This window comes from Melozone crissalis, unplaced genomic scaffold (genome assembly GCF_028551555.1).
Source record: "Melozone crissalis strain CALT ecotype California unplaced genomic scaffold, PUWL_Pcris_2 ptg000018l_1, whole genome shotgun sequence".
Taxonomy (NCBI): domain Eukaryota; kingdom Metazoa; phylum Chordata; class Aves; order Passeriformes; family Passerellidae; genus Melozone; species Melozone crissalis.
This window is the reverse complement of record NW_026535796.1, coordinates 31,218,026-31,240,979: the sequence shown is the minus strand read 5'-3', so window position 1 is coordinate 31,240,979 and position 22,954 is coordinate 31,218,026. Positions and strand designations below refer to the sequence as shown.

The following is a 22,954-nucleotide window of genomic DNA, read 5'->3' as shown; positions in this document are numbered from 1 at the left end:
GGGGTATTTTCATTTTCTAATACACTTTGATCAAACATAAAGAGCTACAGTGAATAATGATTCCCTACCAATTTCACATTTACTTATAACACCTATTGCTTCAGAGTAGTTGGCAAAGTCTTTAGGGTGCACACATCTATGGTGGCTATGAAAAAATATTAATCAAATTGGAAAAAGTAAAGGTCTCTATATGGGGCTGGGGGGTTTTGATATAAGAAAAGCAAAGCTTGCAAGGAGCCTAGTCACCTGCCAGATGAGGCGGTGGGTGCTGCCAGCCCTGCTCTTCTCCCACAGAAAGGAGGCAGGAACAGCAGTCCCAGGAAGCTCCCCTGGGCTAAATCCAAGGGGCAGGAAATGGTTTTGCTGCTGGTACAGTGCTTTGTTTTCCTTCTAAGGAAAAGAATTTTGGAGTAGCTCTTCTACAGTCAGTTGTAGCCCAGTTGAGAGCAGGAGTTCATATTTTTCTGATTCAGGTTTATTTTTTTTTAACTTTGGTTGTTTGTTGTTTTGCTGGAAGTTCTGCTAAACTTCACACTATCTGGTCTGACTGCTTTCTTCTTTGGCATCTCATTTTGTGTATTCAGGGCAACCATCAAAACAAAGGAAGTACCAGCCTGAGAAAATGAAGTGTGATGCACTGGAACACAGAGATGATTTGACAATATTCATGCACTAGGAAGAAAGGCTGAGGATGAGGTACAGCATGTAACCACAGTTGGCTCGGACACAAACAGCCATTGTTATCTTTGGCAAGTTACTTGATATCTTGGTATGTTAGCACTTTCAAGACCCAGATGAGTGTTGCAAAAGTACATTCATTAATATAAATGAATTTATAAGCAAGAGGAAAAAGCCAATAAAAAAATCCTGCTTTGCACAGGCAAGAACTGCACATAAAGGTGAAAGTTTGAAAAATGTGAAAATCAGTGTATGAGCCTATTGTCTTTTTTCAGCATATTTTTAACAAAAGCTGTGAACTGCTGCAAGTGGTAGAGATAAAGAGGTTAATAGCGTCTGCATTTGGACACCTAAAAAAATCCCTAAATTATAAAAAAAAGAGGGGCCAAAGCATTTACTGGCAGCAGTTATAAAACAGTGAATTGAGGCAGAGATGCAAGCAGCAGTAACACTCTGTCCTAAAGCAAATCTTGGCTTTGTGTTCTTTTCTGTGCTTCTGTGAAAGGCAAATTCCCAGTCATTACCAGTAAACAGTGATAAAAAACATTGGTGGATAACTTAAGAAAACCCTGTGGGCTGAACACCTCTTTTTTCAGTAGCCATTCCTACCTGGGAGCACAACACCATTCTCCCAATGTGCAGTAAGAGGTATTTTCTGGTTCTCTCTCTGCTGAGATCCCATTGCTCTCATCCTACTCACTGAGTTTTGCTATTACCACCACAATGGGCCTCACACTGCACTCTGAGTTCACATGTCTACATAATTAGTGCTGCTTATGAAAGTGTATCTTATGAAACATTTTCTGTCTCTATGACTCAGTAACACTTGGTTCTTGAAAGAATACTAGATTTGGTTTGAAACTGCTCCTTGTCCATTTTGAATATTTTATTCTGTATCAGAATAAATCTAGTTTTCACAGTTTTCTCTCACAGTTATATTGGACATACACTGACTTTTAAAAAAGGAGGCTTCAGAATTATGTTGCGTAAAAACCAGAGTCAAAGGCAATTACTGCTAATTTGGTGATAATATTATCTTTTTATATCCCATATACTTTGATAATAGAATTCACGAAAACAAAAAATCTCCCAGAAAACAATCTGTGCTTACTCAATTTTATATTTTCTTTCCTTCCAGAACACAGAATTTATTTCCTTTTTACTCAGTTTGGAGCAAACCACAACCCTGAGGCCATCTAAACATTTAAGGTAAAATTTGAGGAGAAACACATCCTGATAACAGGTGTCAGGAATACTACAGCTGCAGTCATTGTGAGGCAGGATCAAAGCTTGAATCTTTCTCGTACAGAAGATTGCTATTAAAAAGGCCTTTTATATAACACTAACTGGTTAATTTCAATAGTGCTACTGCAATAATGAATGCCTAACATATATTAATTTTTCCAGATGGTAGAACAGCGCTATAAATCCCATTAAAAAGATGCTCAGCCCTCATTTTTTCTTTTTGAGATGATGGAATTCATATCCACTGAACACATTTAAAGAAGTTGGTTAATGTATTTAGATGCTGAGGGTGAACCAAGCTTTTGCAGATAGCTCTCCTAATAGAACCTCACAGTTCCATAGCGAGGCCCCAAAATGAAACCCAGTTTTCTTAATCTGGGTGCAGACCGTTATTTCTTGAACCATATCTTTATATCTACGAGTAGATACCTCATAAGATTCAGATTGGCCCATTAGTATTTTGTTCTTTTTCAAGTCATGCTGCATCTTTACTAGCTAAGAGACTTCCTTTTGACAAAAAGGTCATCGATTTACATGGGTGAATTCTCGATCAGTTCTTTCTCACTGACAAATTACCTTTAAGTCTTCCCAGTGCTGAAAAGTCTGGGGAATGCATGTGCTGACATTTAGAAAACTCTTCACATAATGCTTCCTGATGTTGGTTTCTTATTCCTTCTTCACTCAATTAAAGAGGTGTGGCAGTAGCCATGTGATAAAGTACTAAATTCTGCAGTTTTCTTTTTCCTACAGAGAAAGGTCAGGATATCTTTTTGGGACAGAGTAAAATACTTGACAGAAAAGATTTCAAGGGGGAAGAATATTAGAAAAGGAGGCAAAAAATTTAGGTGAAGCTGTAAAGTGGGATAAGTGAATTCCCTCACTGGGAAGAGGGAATGAAATCTGTCTCTAACACAGGCCACGTCTGAAAAATGTACCAATCATGAGGCTATTCCCTGCCTTCTCTTTCCTCCTCCATCCTCTCCTCCTGCCCCCATGAAGTGGAAGGTGCTTTCCTGCAATGATATATTGGGTCCTTAAAGTGATTTTGGAGTAGGGGCATGTTGTTTCTGAATTCCAGGTGAATCTTTTACTTGGATGAGAAACAATACTTTCAATTTTGGATTCAACCAAGAGAACAGTATCACAAGATGAGCCCAATGTAATTTTGTCTTTCTAACACATTATTTTACTCTCTTGCCCTCTTGGATTAATGAATCCAAATCCTGCCAAAACCTGCACTTCAAGTGCTCAACTAAGGTCTGCAAATCTTGCCCAACTCCTCAAGTTCTTCTAAAATAAAAAATTGAATAAAGGAAGGAATAGCATGAAAAAGACTCACAGTAGAACCATGAGAGGCATAAAATTTCAACAAAAAATTTAGATTTCCATCTTCAAAATTGTCAATCAGGGAATTCTAACTTTATGATTTGAAATACCAAATCTGAGAGTACAGTCTCAGAGAATGTTTGATTTTAAATGAATTTGCAGAAAGACACCATTGTCAAAAAAAAGAAATAAAGAATTCATAAGGACTACAGGACTAATTTGTGAAAACACTTTTCTGGAGTTTTAGGTATTATTTAAAGTATTTTGATACACCTCATGCAACTGATGTATGAGGTATAGCTAACCAAACTTGCATCCTCCATTACTGAACTGCAGAAATTAGATGTGCAACAAACCATCCAAATGTATAAATGAAACTTACCAAACCAATTTTTTTAAATATAGCAATTTACTTATTTTTATGCAGTCTGTCCACTGGAAGGGACAGCCTGAAGGTTTTTTAGGATGTCTTTAACTCTGCCAATGGGTCTTCAAGATATTTACTTGCCAGCTTTGTGGGAGATGGAGAGGCAACAGGTGTTGGTTATACCACATTCAGAGATTGCCACAGTGCCAGAAAAAGCACAAGGCAATCTCCCCATGTTTGCTTATCCACTCCTGTAACAGCTCATAACGAGAGTGCTCTTCCATAAAGCAGTAGAGGAGTATGCATGGATATATCCTAGCACCTCTGATGAGCTGATGAGCTGGAATCAGCTGGCAGCTACTGACTGATGCTGCTTGATGCTTTGACTGTTTCTTGAACTCCTTAGTTAAGCTTTGTTCAAGAGAACAGTATCAGTTCATGAAAGTTTGAACAAAGAAAATTTTAGCATAATCTGATGGGCAAGTAAACATGACAGAACAAAAATAGGATACTGTAGAGGAGTAGAAAATTTACCACTGGACTCGAAAAATATAATTTTGAATTAAAATTAGCTTTGACATATGATTGAGTAAGTTAGACAGTAGAAAAATTGAAGTTGGGAAAACTTTTAAGTGGACAGAACTGTGACCCTCAAAGGGAGGAAAATGAAAATAAAACCAAAATGAAGATAAAATCAAAATTAAATACAAAACCATATTTCAATGATGAAAAAATAAATATTGAAAAAAAAGTAAGATGAGTTACTTTTTCAATGGAGAACAAATAGTAATTCTCTCCAACATGTGTCTCAGACAACAGCTGCAATGGTAATACATTCTGAATTTTGCAGTGAATGGAATTATAAGTTTTTTCTTTTTATTTGTTTTCCATGTGTTTTATCAGTTGACTGAATTTTATTTCACTGTTTTTAAAGATTTTAAATTTATTAACTGAAAAATTAATAACTCTCTAGTACTGAACGTAAACTCTTTTCCTGCAGACCTCTGAGCCTAAGACCATTAAGAATAGGAAATTCTGATTCAAGGAGAGTGATAGAGAACAATGAAAGGGAAAGAGAGAGGAAGGATTAATCATGTAATCACTTTTCCACTTACAGTTTTAAGGTAATATAATTCATGGAAAAAGGCTATTACCTCCATCTTTACGTGTAATTCAGAACTAGTTATATCAGTTCAGGAAGGGACTATAAAGAGGTTCATCTCATGTCAGAATTTTCTAGAGCAGGGTTTCTTTGAGGTATACATATGTGTTAATTTATCAACGTTTCTTTTGATAGAAAATGAGTTCTGACTAGATCAACCTGAATGATTAATCAATTTTATTCTTGGACTCTTTTCACTTTTATGTGATTGTCCTAAGGCAGGGACCACTCTGACAATTGACTGAGCACCTTGTGGACCACCTCAATATTTTGCTGTCTACAGGAAACCTTCATCAGCAGTACTCAAAGCAAGGCAAAATGACGATGTGGTTCTGAGCTCAGCAAGAGTTTGGATCAAGCCACAACTACTTCACAAGGATGAAAAAATTTTGTCATTGCTGGAGGTCTGAACCCATGGGGAGCTGAATACCTTTGAGAGAGCTAAAATCTGACTCGTACCACAGACAGTTCCTAGCACACTGCTCCCAGTGAAAGGTTGTATGCTGATTCAGGGGGGTTATCCCTGAATCCCCTTACAAGAGCTCCAGGGAAGGTGTTAGCAAAGAGCCCTTGCATTTTACAGATGGGAAATTCAGTGCTCTGTTGTACTCTGAAGGTGTGAGACACTGGCTCTTTAGTGGGCCTGCTCCACCAGGACTCCTTGCAGGAAGTCTGCTGCCCATGATCCCAGCTGGCACAGTATTTCCTGACTAATGCTGAAGGACTTCCAGGGATCTCTGAGGCAGAACTTGGCCAGCTTTTCCCAAGATCTTTGTTAAAGTTATGCAACTATTCTTCCCTGTTGATAATTTCTTATAGATGTACATCAATAAAGCTCATGAATTTTTCTTAATTTTGGCCTTGAGTTTGTTCTAGTACTGGACTTTTAGAAATCAATTACCAAGATTCCTAAAAGTGACTTTTACTACAGCAGTTGGGTTATAATATGCTTGTCTGATACACCAACTGACAAGAATGTTGAAACAATGCAGTTCTGAAAGCTCAGTTAAAAGGATATTCACTTGATCCAAATTTTCTAAAATAAATGTACTATTTTTCTGGGGCTTGCTGTGGCCATGGATAATGGTCCTTCCACAGAACACAGAGTGCCAATAACCAAGCTTTTGAAAAACTGTAAGAGTGCAATTCATATTGCTGGACACAGCTAAATACTGCCAATCCTTAAAAACATCAAAAAGCAGAACTGCACATCTATTTTTACACCTGCCTAGGGCTTGCACACTGTTTATGCAATTTTACTCAAGCTGACTTGCCTCATGAAAAAATTTGGAAAACCCCCAATGTTTTATTTACAGGCAGTTTTGTTGGCTTTCATACTTTTTCTTTTTATCCATTAATTGTGTTCAGGAAAAACTGGCTATAAAATATATCAGATCTTTCAAAACTAATTTTGCTGTACTTGTGACACCTCAGTTGTGGTTTTAAATGCTGCCATGAGGCATTAGAAATTCTAAGAGAAATAAAATTGTATTTACATGATAGACATTACCATGTTTTTTGAGCCTACTGTGGGTCTACTGTGAATTTCAAAAATTGTATAGTAATGAGTAAAAATCCCACCTTGTGAAGCCAGCTTATATGTCCTATTCTGATGCTGGACTAAAATTAGATTGTCAGGAGTCCAAGAGAGAGAATGTCAGAGTCATTCACACATCTTACTTTTGTTCCTACCTACATCTGGGAAAAAAAAGTGAGACTACAAAATCCACAGACAAATTCCCTATGTTTTACCCATTATTATTGCATCAAAAATATCCAGCAAAGTAGGTTCTCTATCAATCTAACTTTGTCCAAGCCTGGTGGACCATACCTAATAATGACAATTAGTTTAACTTCAGTGACCTGAAAAAACAAGATCTCTTCCAACCTAACCATTCTATGGCTCCATGATGTGCCAATTAATTAATTAATTTATTTATTAATTCTCCTTCTTCCTCCTAAGACACTTCAGTGTCAATACACTTCCTGGTCTTGGTATCTTCCTAGACTTGCAAGCATGAACAAGTACTCAATGCATTCTTTCAGCTGTTGACAATTAAATAGGACACAGATCAAAAACTTGTGATGCTTTAGAAACCATTGCTTTGGACTTAAAACTTCTACTAGCAACAACTTTAAACACCTTCACCCAGAAACCATCCAAGAGCATGATTCACAGTCAATTGCTTGCAAAGATATTTCTGCTAGATTTTTACTCCTCAGGTAGCTACCATAATGCTATATTCTTAGAGAATGTTTTGGGAAAAGTGAGTTGGGGAACTTTACTTTAAAGCTTCTCTAAATCTTCCTGTAAAAACCAAAACAAAATGGTTGTGAAAGCTTTTAAATGAACTTTCACAAGCAACTTTAAATACCCACACATTCTCAGACTTAATTTCTTGCACCACTCTTTTATCTTGTATAAAACTTAATGGATGACATATTTCATTCCACAAGTTGACAATGTTAAAAATGTGCTATTCCTTCTAGTTTTAGTATACTGCAAAGCCAGTGATAGCTACAGGCGCTATGAGCGATATACAACTGAAGAAAAATGAGATTACTGCTGATAAGGAACAAGAGACTTTCGTATCTTAAAAGGCTCTGAAATCCAGCAAATATGATCCCCAGCAGCAGATGCCCCTCAGACAGACAATGAAAGAAAAATGGTGGAAAAGTACTCAATGTGGCTCATTGTTTCCTACAGCTGGAATGGCAGAAAAATGAAATAGCATGCTGCCTGCATGAAGAAATCCTACCTCTCTGGGAAAAGCATAAACCAAAAATTACTAACAGTCTTACAAAATGAGCAGTAATTTTCCACTGTGGGAAAAGTGATGTTACTCTGACTCACCTTCTTTGGTAAAAGATACCTTTACTTTGGAAATGTTGCTCTTTTGAAGGCTATCATGCTGTTATCATCAACATTTATCATCATAATGATCAATTTAATGGAAGTGCAGTACAAAAGCCAAACCTCAGGCTGAAAATATGTATTAATGATTCTTTAACAAAAGGAATGAGATATATGCAAATGTGAAATAACTCCTCTCTCTGTCTATTAAGGTGCTCCTGGAACATGAATGAGCGTAATTTCAAGATGTCAATATTTCATGTTACAGTGCAACCCTTACCTTGTATCCTGATGATTTGATGTGCACTCCTCGCTTGGTCAGGGTAGATTTCATTCGGATGAAAAAAGAGCGCTCTAGAGTGTTGTCAGTGGTTAGCAAACTGGGGTTTGTAGATTCCACTAGGGAATAGAAAAAATACATATACACATAATTTAGATTTTATACATCCCCTCTAAGCTATTTTTCAGGTGCAATCCTTGAACTCACTAAAAATAAATGACTGATGGATGCTAAGAGTGTTGTAATCAATTTAACTCATTTAGAAAATGTTTATTTAGCAAAAAAGAAATTACAAAAATATACATATACTCAGTATGTCTCATTTTCAAGTTATTTTTCCCATAGAATTTTTAACAGAGATTTGTCTCATTAACTCTTTCTTGCACAATTTAGTGATGACTGGAGTTGGAGGGTATGTTGCTAGAGTGTATGACATTGTTTTAAAAACTGTTTGTCAGTATTTTGTAAAAGGCAAAGTCTCACTTAGGTAGCGATTCTCTCCTGAAATAGGCTGCACATTCTGCAGATTTTTATTCCCTAGTCACTTCTCAACTGCAGTGATACCTGAGTCAGTGCTGGATTTGTGTGCTTTGGTTTCCATATTACTGAGGCAAAATTAGGGTCTTTATTATCAATAAAACATTAAACAACCTGAAGGCAAGAATTCTCAAGTAAATGACACATATTATTATTATTGTAATCATATCATCAATTATTGGTGATTAATTAGTCATTAATGAAACATCTTTCTAGTTCAGCTGAAGGGATATTACTTGCTCACAACTAAGTATAGCTCTCATCTGCACTTCTCCCTCCCTTAACTGCAACCACTTAAATTACTTAAGACTCAGTATAAACCATGATAAAATAGCATCAGCACTGAGGTATTCTTTATACAATCTTTATGATTCCTATTTTTTAGCCCTGATAATCAACTTATCCCGAAAATATTCAATGGGAAAATTCTGGAGCAGCTTACAACAAACAGGTATTATTTGATATAAAAGAAATTTCAATTTCAGTGAGGAATTAACAAGGAACAAAAGAAATATTTTGAAATTGTACTTCTATTGTTTAGGAGAACCACACAAACTACTAGTAGAAAGTGTTTAAGTATTTAAAATGCCTTTGTTATGCAGTCAACAGAAGTGCAAAAATTTGTCTGTGAGCTAAGGATTCTATTGAATCGTCCTTGATTTAATGTGGTCAACTTGTCTTGTGTTTGTGACATTTCAGCTCTGTTGTGATAACTGACAACAGTGCCCCTTTCTTTAGTGTGTCTCTTAAGATTTTTTTGTTTTAGAGAGCATGAATTTGATGTCATTTTAAATGTACAGCTCTTTATCACTCGAGGGAAAAGCAGAGCCATGTTATATTTAGTACTTTCATTTCTTCTGATTAAATATGAATTACTATGAAATTTTTCTCATCATCTAACACACCATAATACGCCAACAGCTTTTTAATACACTGTATAAGCACAAACTTCTGCTCTAAGAGTTTAATTTGCCCCTCTAATCCAATCACATCAACCTTATTTCTCTTATCAGAGATTCCCATTTTGAATTAAATGAGCTCATTAGTTTTAATCAAAAGCAGAGAGATCAAAACTTAAACGTAAATGCTTTAGATCAGAACTGTCAGTCAGCCGTGCAGTTCTATTTTACTAAAACACAAGATCAGAGACCCTTAGAACCAATTTTTTCTCGTAAGGGATGCCAAGAGCTTGAAGATGCTATATCCTTTTTTTTTTCTCCCAAGGACAGATTATACATTTAAGGTTAGACTTAATTTAGAGTATTTTTTTCATCCTGGTGGAAATGGGAAAGTATGCCATTCTGCTGTTGTCTCTTTCACATTTATTGGTGCAGGTCCTTGGAGACCTGAACAAATGTGAAGCCATCACAATCCATGCAACAAACCTGTCCTCAAAAAATTCAGCTCTGTTCAGCAATATCACATAAGAAATAAAACTCTGAAGGGAAAGATATTTTTCAGGGTGTGGGACAGTGAAATCCTGAAACAGCAGCCAAAATCATCAGGATAGCAGCAGTGCTGGTAAGGTGAGGATCATAATTAATTATTATTTTTATTGTACAGTACAGTGTAGTAGTTAAAGAGTACATTAAGAAGCCACAGCATGGGTGCTTCCTGCTGTGTGAAGAAATGCTAAAATCAGCTTAACAAGCATAGTTGTTGTAGTCCAGCACATTATACTCTAGTACAGGCAGTAAGTACAATATGTCCTCCTGTGTTCTAATGGTAATTACCTAAACATACAGAATTAAACACACGATATCTTATGCTCAAAAAAAGATCAGGCTGTAATACATATGCAATATTCCCAAAAAATGGAAATTGAAATTTCTCTTTCATACACTGTTAAGTGAAAGAAAGGATAACAACTGACATACCATAAAATGTACTTGGCATTAACATTTTTTAGGCTCATTTAATCATATATCATAAGATTCACATAATTTTGCTATTATTATACTATGCATAAATCTATACATCTCTAAGTGAACATTACAAAGTGCACAGATTTTATCCAACAGACTGGAACAGTGTCATACAAATATGTATTCCGAAGTGTTTGATTTTCTTTAACAAAAAGTATGTGAGAGTGTATGTGTGAAATGGGATTGGTTACCAAAAAGTCCAGAACAGCTTATGAACAGCATTTTAAATTTCTCTCAAGAGAGAACCATTAGGGCTGATAGTGCAAATCTGCATTCAGAGTTGCACCCATCCACGGTAGGTACTGTAACAATGCTGATGGTGATTGTGCATGCAGGATTTAAAAAAAAGATGTGCACAGAACAGCTCCATCGATGTCAGTGAGATTTGCACAGGAATATTTGGAATATGGTCCATTATGAGTTCTCAGGAGCTGGTTTTAAACATCTGTGACTGAACATTTTCCAATTTTTTTTTTTAAATTATGTCAAAGCAGACTTGCAATCTGAGGAATATCAGGATGAAACTCTAGAAATTAATTTTTGATGAAAAAAAAATCTAAAACCTTTAAAAAGTCTGAAATAAACGAGGTCCACTTGGCTTGATACTGCAGAAACAAAAGGCATATTTTTACACTGAAAAAAAGGGCTTCTGGCTTGAATTTGCTGAGTTTAAACCTACTGTTGAGTTATAAACTTCTTAAACTGTGAGTTTAGAATGCTAATTATGTGATAAAAGCCAATGCTTACTGCATGTGAATTAAAGTATTTTACACTGTCAGACTTAGAAGTATAAAAAATAAGTCTGGGTTGTCTTTGCAAAGCAGGTAATTGTGTACTCTGTTGGGAAAGCACTTGCCTTTGTGTGCCCTTAAACATCTTCAGTGGATACTACTAAAGAAATAAATGTCTTCTCTTTCTGCTCCCAAAGCTGATAATGCAGGATGAGATTTCTAGACACAAGGAATGCATTTTCCATTTCAAAGGGAACGAAACTGCAATCTACTGTACCCATATGGAAGTGTCACAAATGTTAAAAAAGCTCAAGTAAGAGCCACAGAGGCAAATGGGAAGATATTATGAAAGAGCAGCCGATTCACAAAACTGTTTTGCTATCATCTTAACTTACTGAGATTGGCTCTGTTGGTCAGAGCATGGTGCTGGTAATGCCAAGGTTGTGGGCTTGATCCATGTATGGGCCATTCACTAAGGAGTTGGACTTGTAGGCCCCTTCCAATTCAGAATATTCTGTAATTCTGTGAACTTCTGTGATTCTAAACATTTCTTTGTGAACAAACCGTATATCCCTGATCCCTCAATGGGCGTTGCTTTGGGAATGATCTTGGCCCCAGACCCCACAAACCAGTCACGCATTGTTTAACTTCATGTGCTGGAAGAGTTCTTCTGGTTCTTCTGATGGCACATAAACATGGCCATAGCTGTCTGGAGGACTGAGGTCCATGGCTCTCATCCTGCAGGGATCTGCAGAGGTACTGTACACCTGTGTGCAGTCTGACTACTTTAATGCTATAGAGCAAAACAATGTAAACTAATGCAAATTATTGCTCATACACAGCAATAGCACCAGTACTGTCCCTATGAGTGATGCACAAGCACATTCAAATTTAGATAAACAATTTGTCCCCCAGGAAAAAAGAAGTTCCACATTTGATTTATGTCTTAAATAACAAAAAACTGCTACAGTAGGCTGAATAATGTTTACCAACTTCTGGGCGTTTTTCTTGACAAGCATTAAAAATAATTGAGAGGAGAAAAATGCATTTTTGCATGCCAAACAGAGAAAAGATAGGCTTCTCATTCTTAGGAAGAAAGGAAGTTATAGAGGGAAAACCAAAAACCAACAAGGAATTTGAGATTGGTGGAAAAAAGTACCTTATGTTTTAACATTAAGGATTTTCTGGATTTTGTCACAATTTAGGAAGGTTTCACCTGGCTTTCATTTCACTTCCTCAAAAACATATGTCCATACATTTTTAAAAGGACATTCTCAAACGACAACTATACAGCCAACTCTTAAAAGAGAAACAAAAAAAGCGAACATACAAAACAGTCAGAAAAAGAGAGCTCTTTTCCTGTTATCTTCTACACTTGCAAACCTCCTCTCACATTTTCTTAAAGGCTTATAAACCTTTGCAGAGGGAACTGAGAATCATTATGTTCAGAGGAATTTATAGGTAATATAAATCTATCATTTTCAGTTGGACTAGATGCAGCTTTTAAATGTTTCTCTTTTTTCTGTGCAGTTTATTGTCTGTAACCAGGCATCAAAAGACGAAGAAAATTTAACCTTGATTACTCAACTGCCTTTAATCAGAAAAGTGACTCTCAAAAAATCACTATTTGCCAAGATGATTCTCTCTCAGTATCTTACGGATCAAATTTGATCATTTTATAAACTGAAAGATAGATTATCACAACTACTCACTCAAAAAATAAAAGACAAAAGCTACAAGTTAAGACAATTTATTTCCAATAAGTGCAAGTTACTATACCTAGCAATTGTGCAAATGAATATTTTAAAGTGAAGTGGATTCAGGCTGATCACAGGCTGAACATGGGGCAAGTAGTGGAAGCTAAAATTTGTTCTAGGAAACTGCTGAAGATTCCTGGGCTACTTGGATGAACCACTTTGGCCTGTTTGTGGACACTGGAGACCAACTAAAGAGCACAGAGTAAACAACTATATAGCAAATTCTATAGGTGCTCTCTCGGTCTCACCAGTGTGCTCAGCACCCAGTGAAATCAAGGACTATATGAACTACTTATTTAACATTTTGGGTGGGAAAGGCTCATTCACTCTTCCGAAGCAATACTGTTTCTAAAAGGAGGAATAATATTTTTGCTGTAAACTGTCCCAGTTAGAAACAGGAACTTGAATTCCTGAATAACCAGATTTGGATCTGAAATTCATGGTACTTTTAGGTGACTGGGTAAAACTCATAAAATTTCTGTTTTGAAATTTTCTGTAAAACTGAAGAAGTCAAGAATTGGACTGGATTTTAGGTGACTTAGTTCCATTCTTTCCTTTATATGGGGGGAATAATACTGGAAGCTGGATAAGGCATCACTCAAAAGGGGAAGATTCAGATCTTTAAAAAAAATGGAAAGAAAGATGACTTTTTATAAAGAATTTATACCTAGGTAATGTTTTCAGACAAGATAATAAACTGTTCTTTTTTGTCACCCCACCTCCAAGATTAAGACAATACACTTTTCATGACCTATAGGCCTATTAGAAATTCAAAGGCATATAAACTTTAAATGCTATCAGACTTCTGTTGAAAGGTAGATCTTGTAATGTTTTTTATTAATTTTTCCCCCCTACTCTTATCTCTCCAAATTTTCCAGATCCAGCAACTGACGGTATGGTCTAGATTGTCTTTTGCAAAATCCTTAATTTTTTGCAAACAATTTGACATGTAACATATTTATTTCATTTCCTTCACAATTTCTAAAGAATATGCTATATATATTTACATCTAGAGATATGAATATTTTTATAATCACTGTAATTACTGGCCTATGGTCCACATGAACAGTGGACACTTAGATATTTGTTTGAAACTGGGAGAACAAGAGATTAACTCAGATATATCCAAGTTTTTTTTAATGTGATACAAGTCCATGCATTCAAGCAAAACACAACTCAGTGAAGTAGCAGTGAATTCAGATACAACAGCCAAGGAAGTGAGAGAATGTGTTTAATATCTGATCTACTTGCATACTATAGTTTGCGCACAAAAATGGCTGGATCTGCAGAGAAATAAGCCATGCTTTGCAAAGTTATCCTGTAGTATTATATAAAATGAGCTTACCCTGTCTGCTTTTTAATTCAACTATGCCCAGGTACTGACTATAGTTATGTAGGAGAAACTGAAGCAAAAACTAAGAGGCAGGCATTTAGTATCATCAGAGACATTTTTGAATATTCTATTGTAATCTGAACTACCCTTATTGGACTAATAATCACAGAACCACAGAATCATAAGATGGTTTGGGATGGAAGGAATCTTAAAGATTGTCTAATTCCCACCCTCCTGCCATGGGCAGGGATACTTCCACTAGCCAGGTTGCTCAGAGCCCATCCAACACGGCCTGGTACACTTCCCATGGATGGGGCATTCACAGCTTCTTTGGCAAATACAGCATCCACCTTTCTCATAGTAAAGAATTTTTCCTCATTTCTAATCTAACCAAATCTCCTTCAGTTTATGACCACACCCCCTTGTCCTGTCACTGCATGCCCTTGTAAAAACTCTATCTCCAGCTTTCTTGTAGCTCTCTTTAGTTACTGGAAGGCTGCTCTAAGCTATCCCCAGAGCCTTCTCTTCTTCAGACTGAACAATTTAATTCTCTCAGCCTTTCCTAGTATGAGAGGTTCCACACCTCTAATCATCTTGTGTCCCTCCTCTGGACTGTCTCCCATATAGGTCCATGCCCTTCCTGTGCTGGGGCCCCGGAGCTGGATGCAGCCCTGCAGGTGGGGTCTCACGGGGGTGCAGTAGAGGGAGAGAGTCCCCTCCCTCGCGCTGCTGGCCATGCTGCTTTGGATGCAGCCCAGAAGAGGGTCCAGTAATACTTTATTTAATCCCTGAAAGCTTTTCTTCTTGTGCATTGCCTTCTATTTCTTCTTCTTCAGCCTAGGAATGTCTTATCAGGCTATTGATTCCCAACATATGCAATTTACTTCCCACGTAAACTTTATCCCACAGAACTCTTCATATATCTGGTAAAATAAAGAATGAGTTAAGAGCCAGGACAGAGCTATAAATAAAATATTGCCAAGATAAAACTATGAATAAGATTTTTGTTACACTATGACATTGAAAGACAGATTTTACAACAAATTTTGGTATGTCAGTGATCTGTGAAAGACACTGGGCTTTTTTGTTTGTTTGAAAACAACATGATAAAGATTTGTTATTAGTGGAGCTAATCATGGTAGGAAACCTTAACTCTGAAAAGTGTTTGAAAATGTTACAGTCTACTGGGCTTCAATCCATTATCTGAACACTCACAAATGTACCCATACTCATCCAATAGACCAGAACAACTCTTGAAGAGCTGCTATGGTCTTGCGAGTGAGTGGTACATAAACCATCCTGCGTATGAAGCTCAAACTTTCCTCTAAACTTTTACATCTAAGGTTAATTTATTTTAAACAATGGAATAAATAATCCGACCTGACCCGGTTTCATATGAGGTCTCATATGAGGTCAGCAACACTCCTGCATTTTCAAGGTGTGGTGAAATTCCCAAAGAAAATTAGCCCAGTGACAGCATTTCCTTACTGTTTACTCACTTTGCAGTAATCCTAATAAAGTTTGAAACGGGACACACCCAATGAATGGGAGAGGTCCTGATATTAGGAGAGAGTAGCATCATAAACAAGAGTACATCTCTCCTCTGCTAAGGCATGTTTATGGAAAAAAGAAACTGGGAAATGAGAAAACAACAAAGGAAAAAAAAAAGACACTGACTAATTTTGAGGGTAAAAACTTCACTGAATTCCCCAAGAGCTTTATGGTCCTGTGAGGAATAGAGGACTAGATGTTTAATCTCCTTTGAGATGTGGATGGTTTCCACAACTTAAATGATCATTATCCTTGCTGAGAAGCTTCTTATAAACAATTTTAAGCATTTTGTTTCAGCACAAAGCCGCCATTAAATGCTGATGTTGCTCCCCCTCTTTCTTGCACTAGAAAACCGAGGGCATTTTTTCTTTCTTGCTAGTTTTCTGCTCTTGCCTGGTAACTTGTGAATCATTAACTGACACTACAGAGCATAGCTGTGAAAATAACTGTGGTTTAGAGCTGCCAATAATGGCCCACTAAAGTTCCTTCCCAGCACATGGCATAAAAACACCTCCAACAAACATTAAAAAGTCCCTTCTGATGTTGCTTAACATTGCCAGCCTGCTTGGGCTTAAAAAGCACAATAAAGAGGTTGCTTTCCAGATTTTCATATGCCAAATGGGAGGTGCTTTTTGGTGAAGCTTTTCCCTGAGGGAAAGGAGAGCAGCTGAGTTACCTCACACTGCAAAGTTGATGTTTGGATGATCCCACTCTAGGGAAACATACACAAGTGCCACAGTCAAGCTGCTACTAGTGGATTTGTCTGTACTAAGCAACTAAGCAGTAGAAAAGTTCAAGAGAAAAAAAGGAGCATCATAAAGATACTCTTTGGGAGCACATGACATCCAGCAAAAGCCATTATGCAGCAGCCTGAGTATGCCAAGGAACAACAGTATGAATACAAAAAGTGAGTGTTTGAAGTCTTAGTGGAATTCCCTGAAAATATAGCCACTTGAGGAATCTATTTCTTCAGAAAATACCTTTTGTGCTGCTGGGATATTTGGGGGATTCTATTTTCAATACCTGTGTTCTGGATCTAGTGGAGCAATGCTTTTATCACGACTATAAAATGGTTATGAGGCAATTCCTCATATGAAACAGTCAGTAACAGTGGAGCTTTTTAATGACAAACATGATGTCAGACAAAGGGCATCAGGACTTACTCTTTGTACTACAATACAAAATAACAATACATAAACACCTTTGTGAAAGCAGCTTGAAACCCCATGTTTTCTATTAAAAAGTCATGTTCAATCTTCACTGTTGATAGAACAGAATAGCTAACACAGAGAACACTGTATATCAGAAAGGTCAATAGTTATTATGAGCTACAAATATATTTTTTTCCATCCTTCAGGCTGTTTAGCGCATATCACAGCATGAGCAGCTGTCTTCTTTAATGCTTTTAAAATTAGAATCCCAAAGAGGAAGAAAAAAATTACATTTGCAATGATTGCTCTTTGCTTTTGTAAGTTTACTTTAATACACTATTTTATATACATGAATCTTGCATGCAGCCTAACCAAGGGGCAGTTACTGGTTCCTAGTATCTACTGGATTGTTACATCAATGCATACAGAATCCTGACAAAAAAAATCACTTTGCACAAATTGTGTAACCTTGTTGAATAACCTGTCTAGAAAAGTATGTAGCTGCTGAGCATATGTTTAAACCAGGCAAGTGCACATGTGCAAACACAGACTGATCTACCCATGAAGAACAGTTACTGGCTCAGCAGCAATAAAAAGAGGGAGCCACCATTTTCTGTTCACACACTGAAAAAGGGAAAAAAAAGGGTGGTATGATTGTGGCAGCATTTGACCTCTCACATTTTTCAAACGTGGCAAATAACTGGGTCCATCTTTGCTAACAGTGAACAACTGCTTAACACTGCAAAGAGGTTTCCATTCTCTTCTTGGGATTTCTATCACATTGGCTCTATCAAACTGTTCCACTTTCCAAGTTTATACTTTTTCTGAATGCATATTGTTGCATCAAATGCAAATAAGTATCTATAAATATTTTGAAGCATGGAAGGCAAGAAATAATTTTCTTTATAAAACAATTTTTTAGCTAATTTAGAATGGTTCAATGATAAGAACTCATGCAAGTTGGATTTACACACCATATGTTGTCAAGGGAAAATATGTATAAATGTCTAGAAGAACTGTCATGAGTTTAATGTTTTGTTTACAGATAACTTCATCACTGGACAGTCAGTAGAAATAGGCATGGTGCTAAGCACCATGTCATGACTTCAGAATAATATATTTCAGAATATTGTCAAGTGACACTTTTTCTTACACAAAATGTAAGAAAATGTATTTTCACATACTCGGAATCTACTTACCCCTGTCAAAAACAGGTTTAACCAACACTGGTAATTTTCCGTATAAAGAGCAATGGAAAAAATGAAGAAATGTAACCTTTCTCATACTTTGCCAAACAATTAGCACTTTAAAAATCCCATAAATGTAACTATAACTTAAACATGAAAATACTTATGTCCTCTACACTGTGCATCCAGCTGTATTTCAGAATGCCGCTAACATTTCCATCATTACAAGATTCTCTGTGCAATTGTCCCTTCTCATCTGTGACACTGACACTCCATGACCCGGGATAAGATGAATCAGACAGGCTGCTAATCCTGCAGCTTCTGAGGGATTTGCTAGCACAGCTGGGACAGTGGGTAGCTGATGCTGTTGGGACGGGCTGCTCAGCTGGCAGTGCTCTCAGAAGCAGCCCTCACCTCCAACACTCACGCTCCTGGCTGAAGAACGGGTAAGAGACCCAACTGCCCAGGTTTCTCTATAGCTTTGTCCCTTATTAGAACTGCTGCCTTGTTCCTGTTACAGTATTTTCTCCTCAGGGCAGCATATAAAATTAAAATATGGCAACAATATTCCTAAGGTACACCAAGAGAGTTCTTATACGGATAAGTTAGCACTTACAGAATTCTTTGCTTATGCAGAATTTATAAAAAAGCTGAAAATAATGACAAGTGCTATGCCATTTAAATTCAAAAGGAGTTGAGAACAAGTATCTCCAAAACTGACAGACTTGAGTGTGCTGAAGAAAAAACCCCTAGGGGTAGTTTCTGTGGGCTGCAGCCATGCATTATTCTTAGAAAAGTATTCATTCAAATTACTTAGTAAAAACAAATGTCAAGTGGACCGGACATCTTACTTTTATTATATTTTCTGTCTTTATCTATTTATTTTGCACTGTGGAATTAAGAAGGTTTTTGACAGACATAATCAGAACCTGTCATATAACACAGGAAACAGCACGTTAAAAAATCAGCCCACACTGCAGATATTTTGGCATATTTATCACAAGGCTTGAATAGTAAACAACAGACAGAATTCTGGGGTATTTTTTAACAATGGGAATAATGACTTTTTTTTCCCATAATGCCCCTTTCAATTCAAGTGCCAACAAAACAAGGCCAGGCCCATGATAAAAGGAAAAAGGTGATCAATAAAAATAGTTATTCTGTTTTTTGGTAATCCATTTTTCTTCCTTCAGTGTTTGCAAACTGAGCAAATTGCAGAATGAGCTTTTAGGCACTGTCAGAACATGGTATGACTGGTGAAATTTCCATGGTACAGTATTTTCTGAGTTTTTCTGAGTTAAAATTTTTCTACATTGTATCTTCACAATCCTGGAGCTTGAACTGTTTCTTTTTTCTCCAAGTCTGAAGATCACCCCATGGATTAGTAAATGATTGAGGATTGTCTCTTAAAAGACTCTTTAAAAAACTGTCAGAATCAACCCGAGACAAAGATTTATTATGAACTATTTAAAGGGCTTAATATATGTATCCCCAAAGAGCCCTTGGAGCAAACTAGAAAGGAAGAATGGAAATCTCAAAGAATGGGAAAAATCTCCAATGCCCCACTTTCTTCACACCATGATTACTGTTTACTCAAAGGATAAAATGCCTAACCTGTCACATGCAGTCTTCAGAAGCTGATGTACAGTAAAAACCCAAAACAATGAGCCTCGACAGCAATATGCCTAAGAAAGGCAGCTGTAATTTGCTTTCTAACCTGTCCACTAACACACTAATGTGGATACATCTTGTAGAAAATGCTGATCTCTTGACCCAGACAGCAATCAAACAACTGCCAGAGTGTTTGCTGTCACACAAGCTGTGACCATTACCTTAATTATACGTTACCACGTAACAAACCTTCTCTAATGAGCAACTCTTCTCCCACCCGTGTGCCAGCTAACCCTTCTGTCCTTGAGGAGCATCAATGCAGATAACTTCAATTTGAAATTTGAAAAGCATATTCACATAGAGTACTTCCCATAGAAAAAGATATGCATTACATAAAGATATGTAAAGGGAATTATAAAGAAATGTATAATATATAATTGGTAAACTTTAAGTAAAGTTGGATATGACCTTTAGCTATATGTTCACATATAAATATATCCATCTTTCCATATTTCTTTGTGTTTAGGGAAGTACCTAAAATACTTCCACAATGATATGTTTTACTTTGAGACTGAGCCCAAAGAAAAGGTACATGAGTCATGGCTCACACAAATGCTTGTTTTCCCTCTGTAGTGCCAACTTCTAGCAGGTTATGTTTTCAGTTCACTTCTAGTGTTTATATCCTTTTTTCCCCCCTTCTGTTGTCAACTGTTAGGACATTCACATTTAACTTACAGGACACCATATCCTTATAATCAAATAAAGACTTCTCTCAGAAATTATCTGTGTTCTACCTCAGATGCAGTACTGGAAAAAGGGGGAAAGATTAAGAAATACAAATCTGGTTTTGGTCTGTCTGGATTATTAATCTTTCTTCTTATGGGATAGTTTCAACATTTTAGCCCTTCATGCTAAATACATATCTAACCTAAAAAATTCAGCAGACTTCCCATCTGCTGTGTGTTTTACTTCAGTGGGCAAAACACTTAAAAATGCAGCTATAACACCACAAGAAGATCAGGAGGAACATGAGAAGGACCTAAATAGAAGTCAGAGCAGACAATTGAACAGCAGAGCAACAGATGAAATTTCATGCAAACAAGGGCAAGCTGTAGCACACTTTTGAAGAAACAGAAACTCCTCTATATTCAGGTGCCTTAAATAATTTTAACAAGGCAATAAAAGGAAATGGAAATATCTCAGTGAAAACACATGCCCTGTATGGAGACTGTTACAGCTAAAGACTTAAATGAAATGTTAGAAAACAATAAAAATAATTTAAAGTTAATAAATTAATAAAAATAATATTACTTTTCTATTATGTAAATTTATGGTCCAGACTTTAAATTCAGTATTATGTTTAGTTCTCGTCATCTGTTATTAAGAAAGAGAATAATGGAAACAGAAAAACTTAAGTAGAAGGATATCTGAAGAGAGATTAATGGGATTATAAATATGTAGCTTCGAGAGCAGATAAATGTGACAAGAGATACATAAAATAATCAATGATACATAAAAGGTACAATAAGAACAGGATATTTTCAATAAATTGAAGGGAAAACACATTTTGAACTGCTAAACACAAAATTATTGAAATAGATAATTTCACCACTCAACATGTAATCTATACAATTATCTATCTATCTATGTATCTATGTATCTATCTATGTATCTATCTATGTATCTCAAAAGAAAGACTAAATATCTCTGAGGCTAACTAGAATAACCCTGCTACACTATGCATAATAAAATTTACATGAGATATCACGTGTTCTAATTCAACTTATATGGGACAGTTACCATACTGAAGATTTTACATGTGATTGGGAAGTATTTAGTACCAGCTACTCTAAATGATAAGATAGTGGTCTAGATAAATATTCAACATTCACTTATACAAGTTCCCGTGTTACTATGAAATTCCTCTTCCATCTAAAGATCTGTAGCAGGAAATGCTTGTCTTGTTTACTCATCCCTCACTCCCCATGGTGTATAATTCTCCAGTAGTTTCTAATATTCCGTAGCATAGAAAAAAAAAGTCCCTCCACAAGGATAGGTAACTACATGGTCTTCTCTTTTCTTCATTTGCTGCCTTTGAATTGGAACATTCTTATGACGTTTCTCTAGAAATTATGAACAGCAACATAAAGCGGATTTGTATTAAGGTTGGAGTAAATTGCGAAGTTAAGGAGAACTGTAGTGAACCTCTTGCCAGTGCTTCTCTTCTTTGAGTATTGAAAGATTTTAGTACTTTCAGCTGAAGTCATTACAGATCCTTGAATGGACTTAACATTCAGTGACCATCTTGGTAAAGCTTCTACAGGTACATTAACCAGAAAATGAAGGTCAAAGAAGGTGTACCTCAATAAAGAATGCTGGAAAACTGGTAAGAACAGAGGAGGAGAAGGCTAAGGTACTCAACACTGTTTTTGCCCATCTTCAAGGGCAACTTCACTTCCCACACCTACTGAGTGGATGGACAAGAGAATGGAGACTGGGGGAGCAAAGTCCCTCTCTCATTGTGAGCAAAGATCAGGTTCATCAACCTGAATATAGGCAAGTCTATTAGATGCAATAAGATTAGATGCAATAAGACACATTTCACAGCCCTGGGGAAATTGACTGATATAGTTACCAAGCCACTCTTGATGAGATTTGAAAAGTCATGGCATTCAGGTGAGGTCCCAGGTGACTGGAAAAAGGGAAATATTTCACTCATCCATAAAGGGTAGACCCTGGGAAGTACTGCCCAGTCAGCCTCACCTCTGCCTGGGATGGTCATTGAACAGATTCTTCTAGAAGCTGTGCTACGGCACATGGAGGACAGGGAGGTGTTTTGGGACAGCCAGCATGGCTTCATCCAGGGCAAGCCCTGCCTGACCAACCCTGTGGCCTCCTGTGATGGGGTGACTGTCAGTGGACAGGAGAAGAGCAACAGATGTCATTTATCTGGACTTCTCTATAGCCTCTGACAGGCTTCCTCCTAACATCGTTCTCTCTAAATTGGACAGTATATTTAGATTAGATATGAGGAAGAAATTCTTTACCATGAGAATAGTGAGGAACAGGTTGCCCAGAGAAGTTGTGGATGCCCCATCTCTGAAAGTGTTTCAGGTCAAGTTGGATGGGGCTGTGAGCAACTTGGGGTGTTCCTGTCTATGGCAGTGGGATTTGAACTAGATTATTTTCAAGATCGCTTCCAACCCAGCCTATTCTATGGTTCTATGATGACTTCTTCAGAATTGAGAAGTTCCATCCT

At 36.8% G+C, this 22,954-nt stretch overlaps 1 protein-coding gene across 3 annotated transcripts in view; it reads right to left on the bottom strand.

The window, feature by feature from the left end:
• NPAS3 (neuronal PAS domain protein 3) overlaps positions 1 to 22,954 on the bottom strand; it is a 592,966-nt gene that overhangs the window by 46,657 nt on the left and 523,355 nt on the right. For all 3 annotated transcript variants that reach the window (XM_054275330.1, XM_054275332.1, XM_054275333.1), the window contains one exon: positions 7,913 to 8,031. In XM_054275330.1, the coding sequence (XP_054131305.1) occupies positions 7,913 to 8,031 (119 nt within the window). The remainder of the gene's footprint in view (positions 1 to 7,912; positions 8,032 to 22,954) is intronic.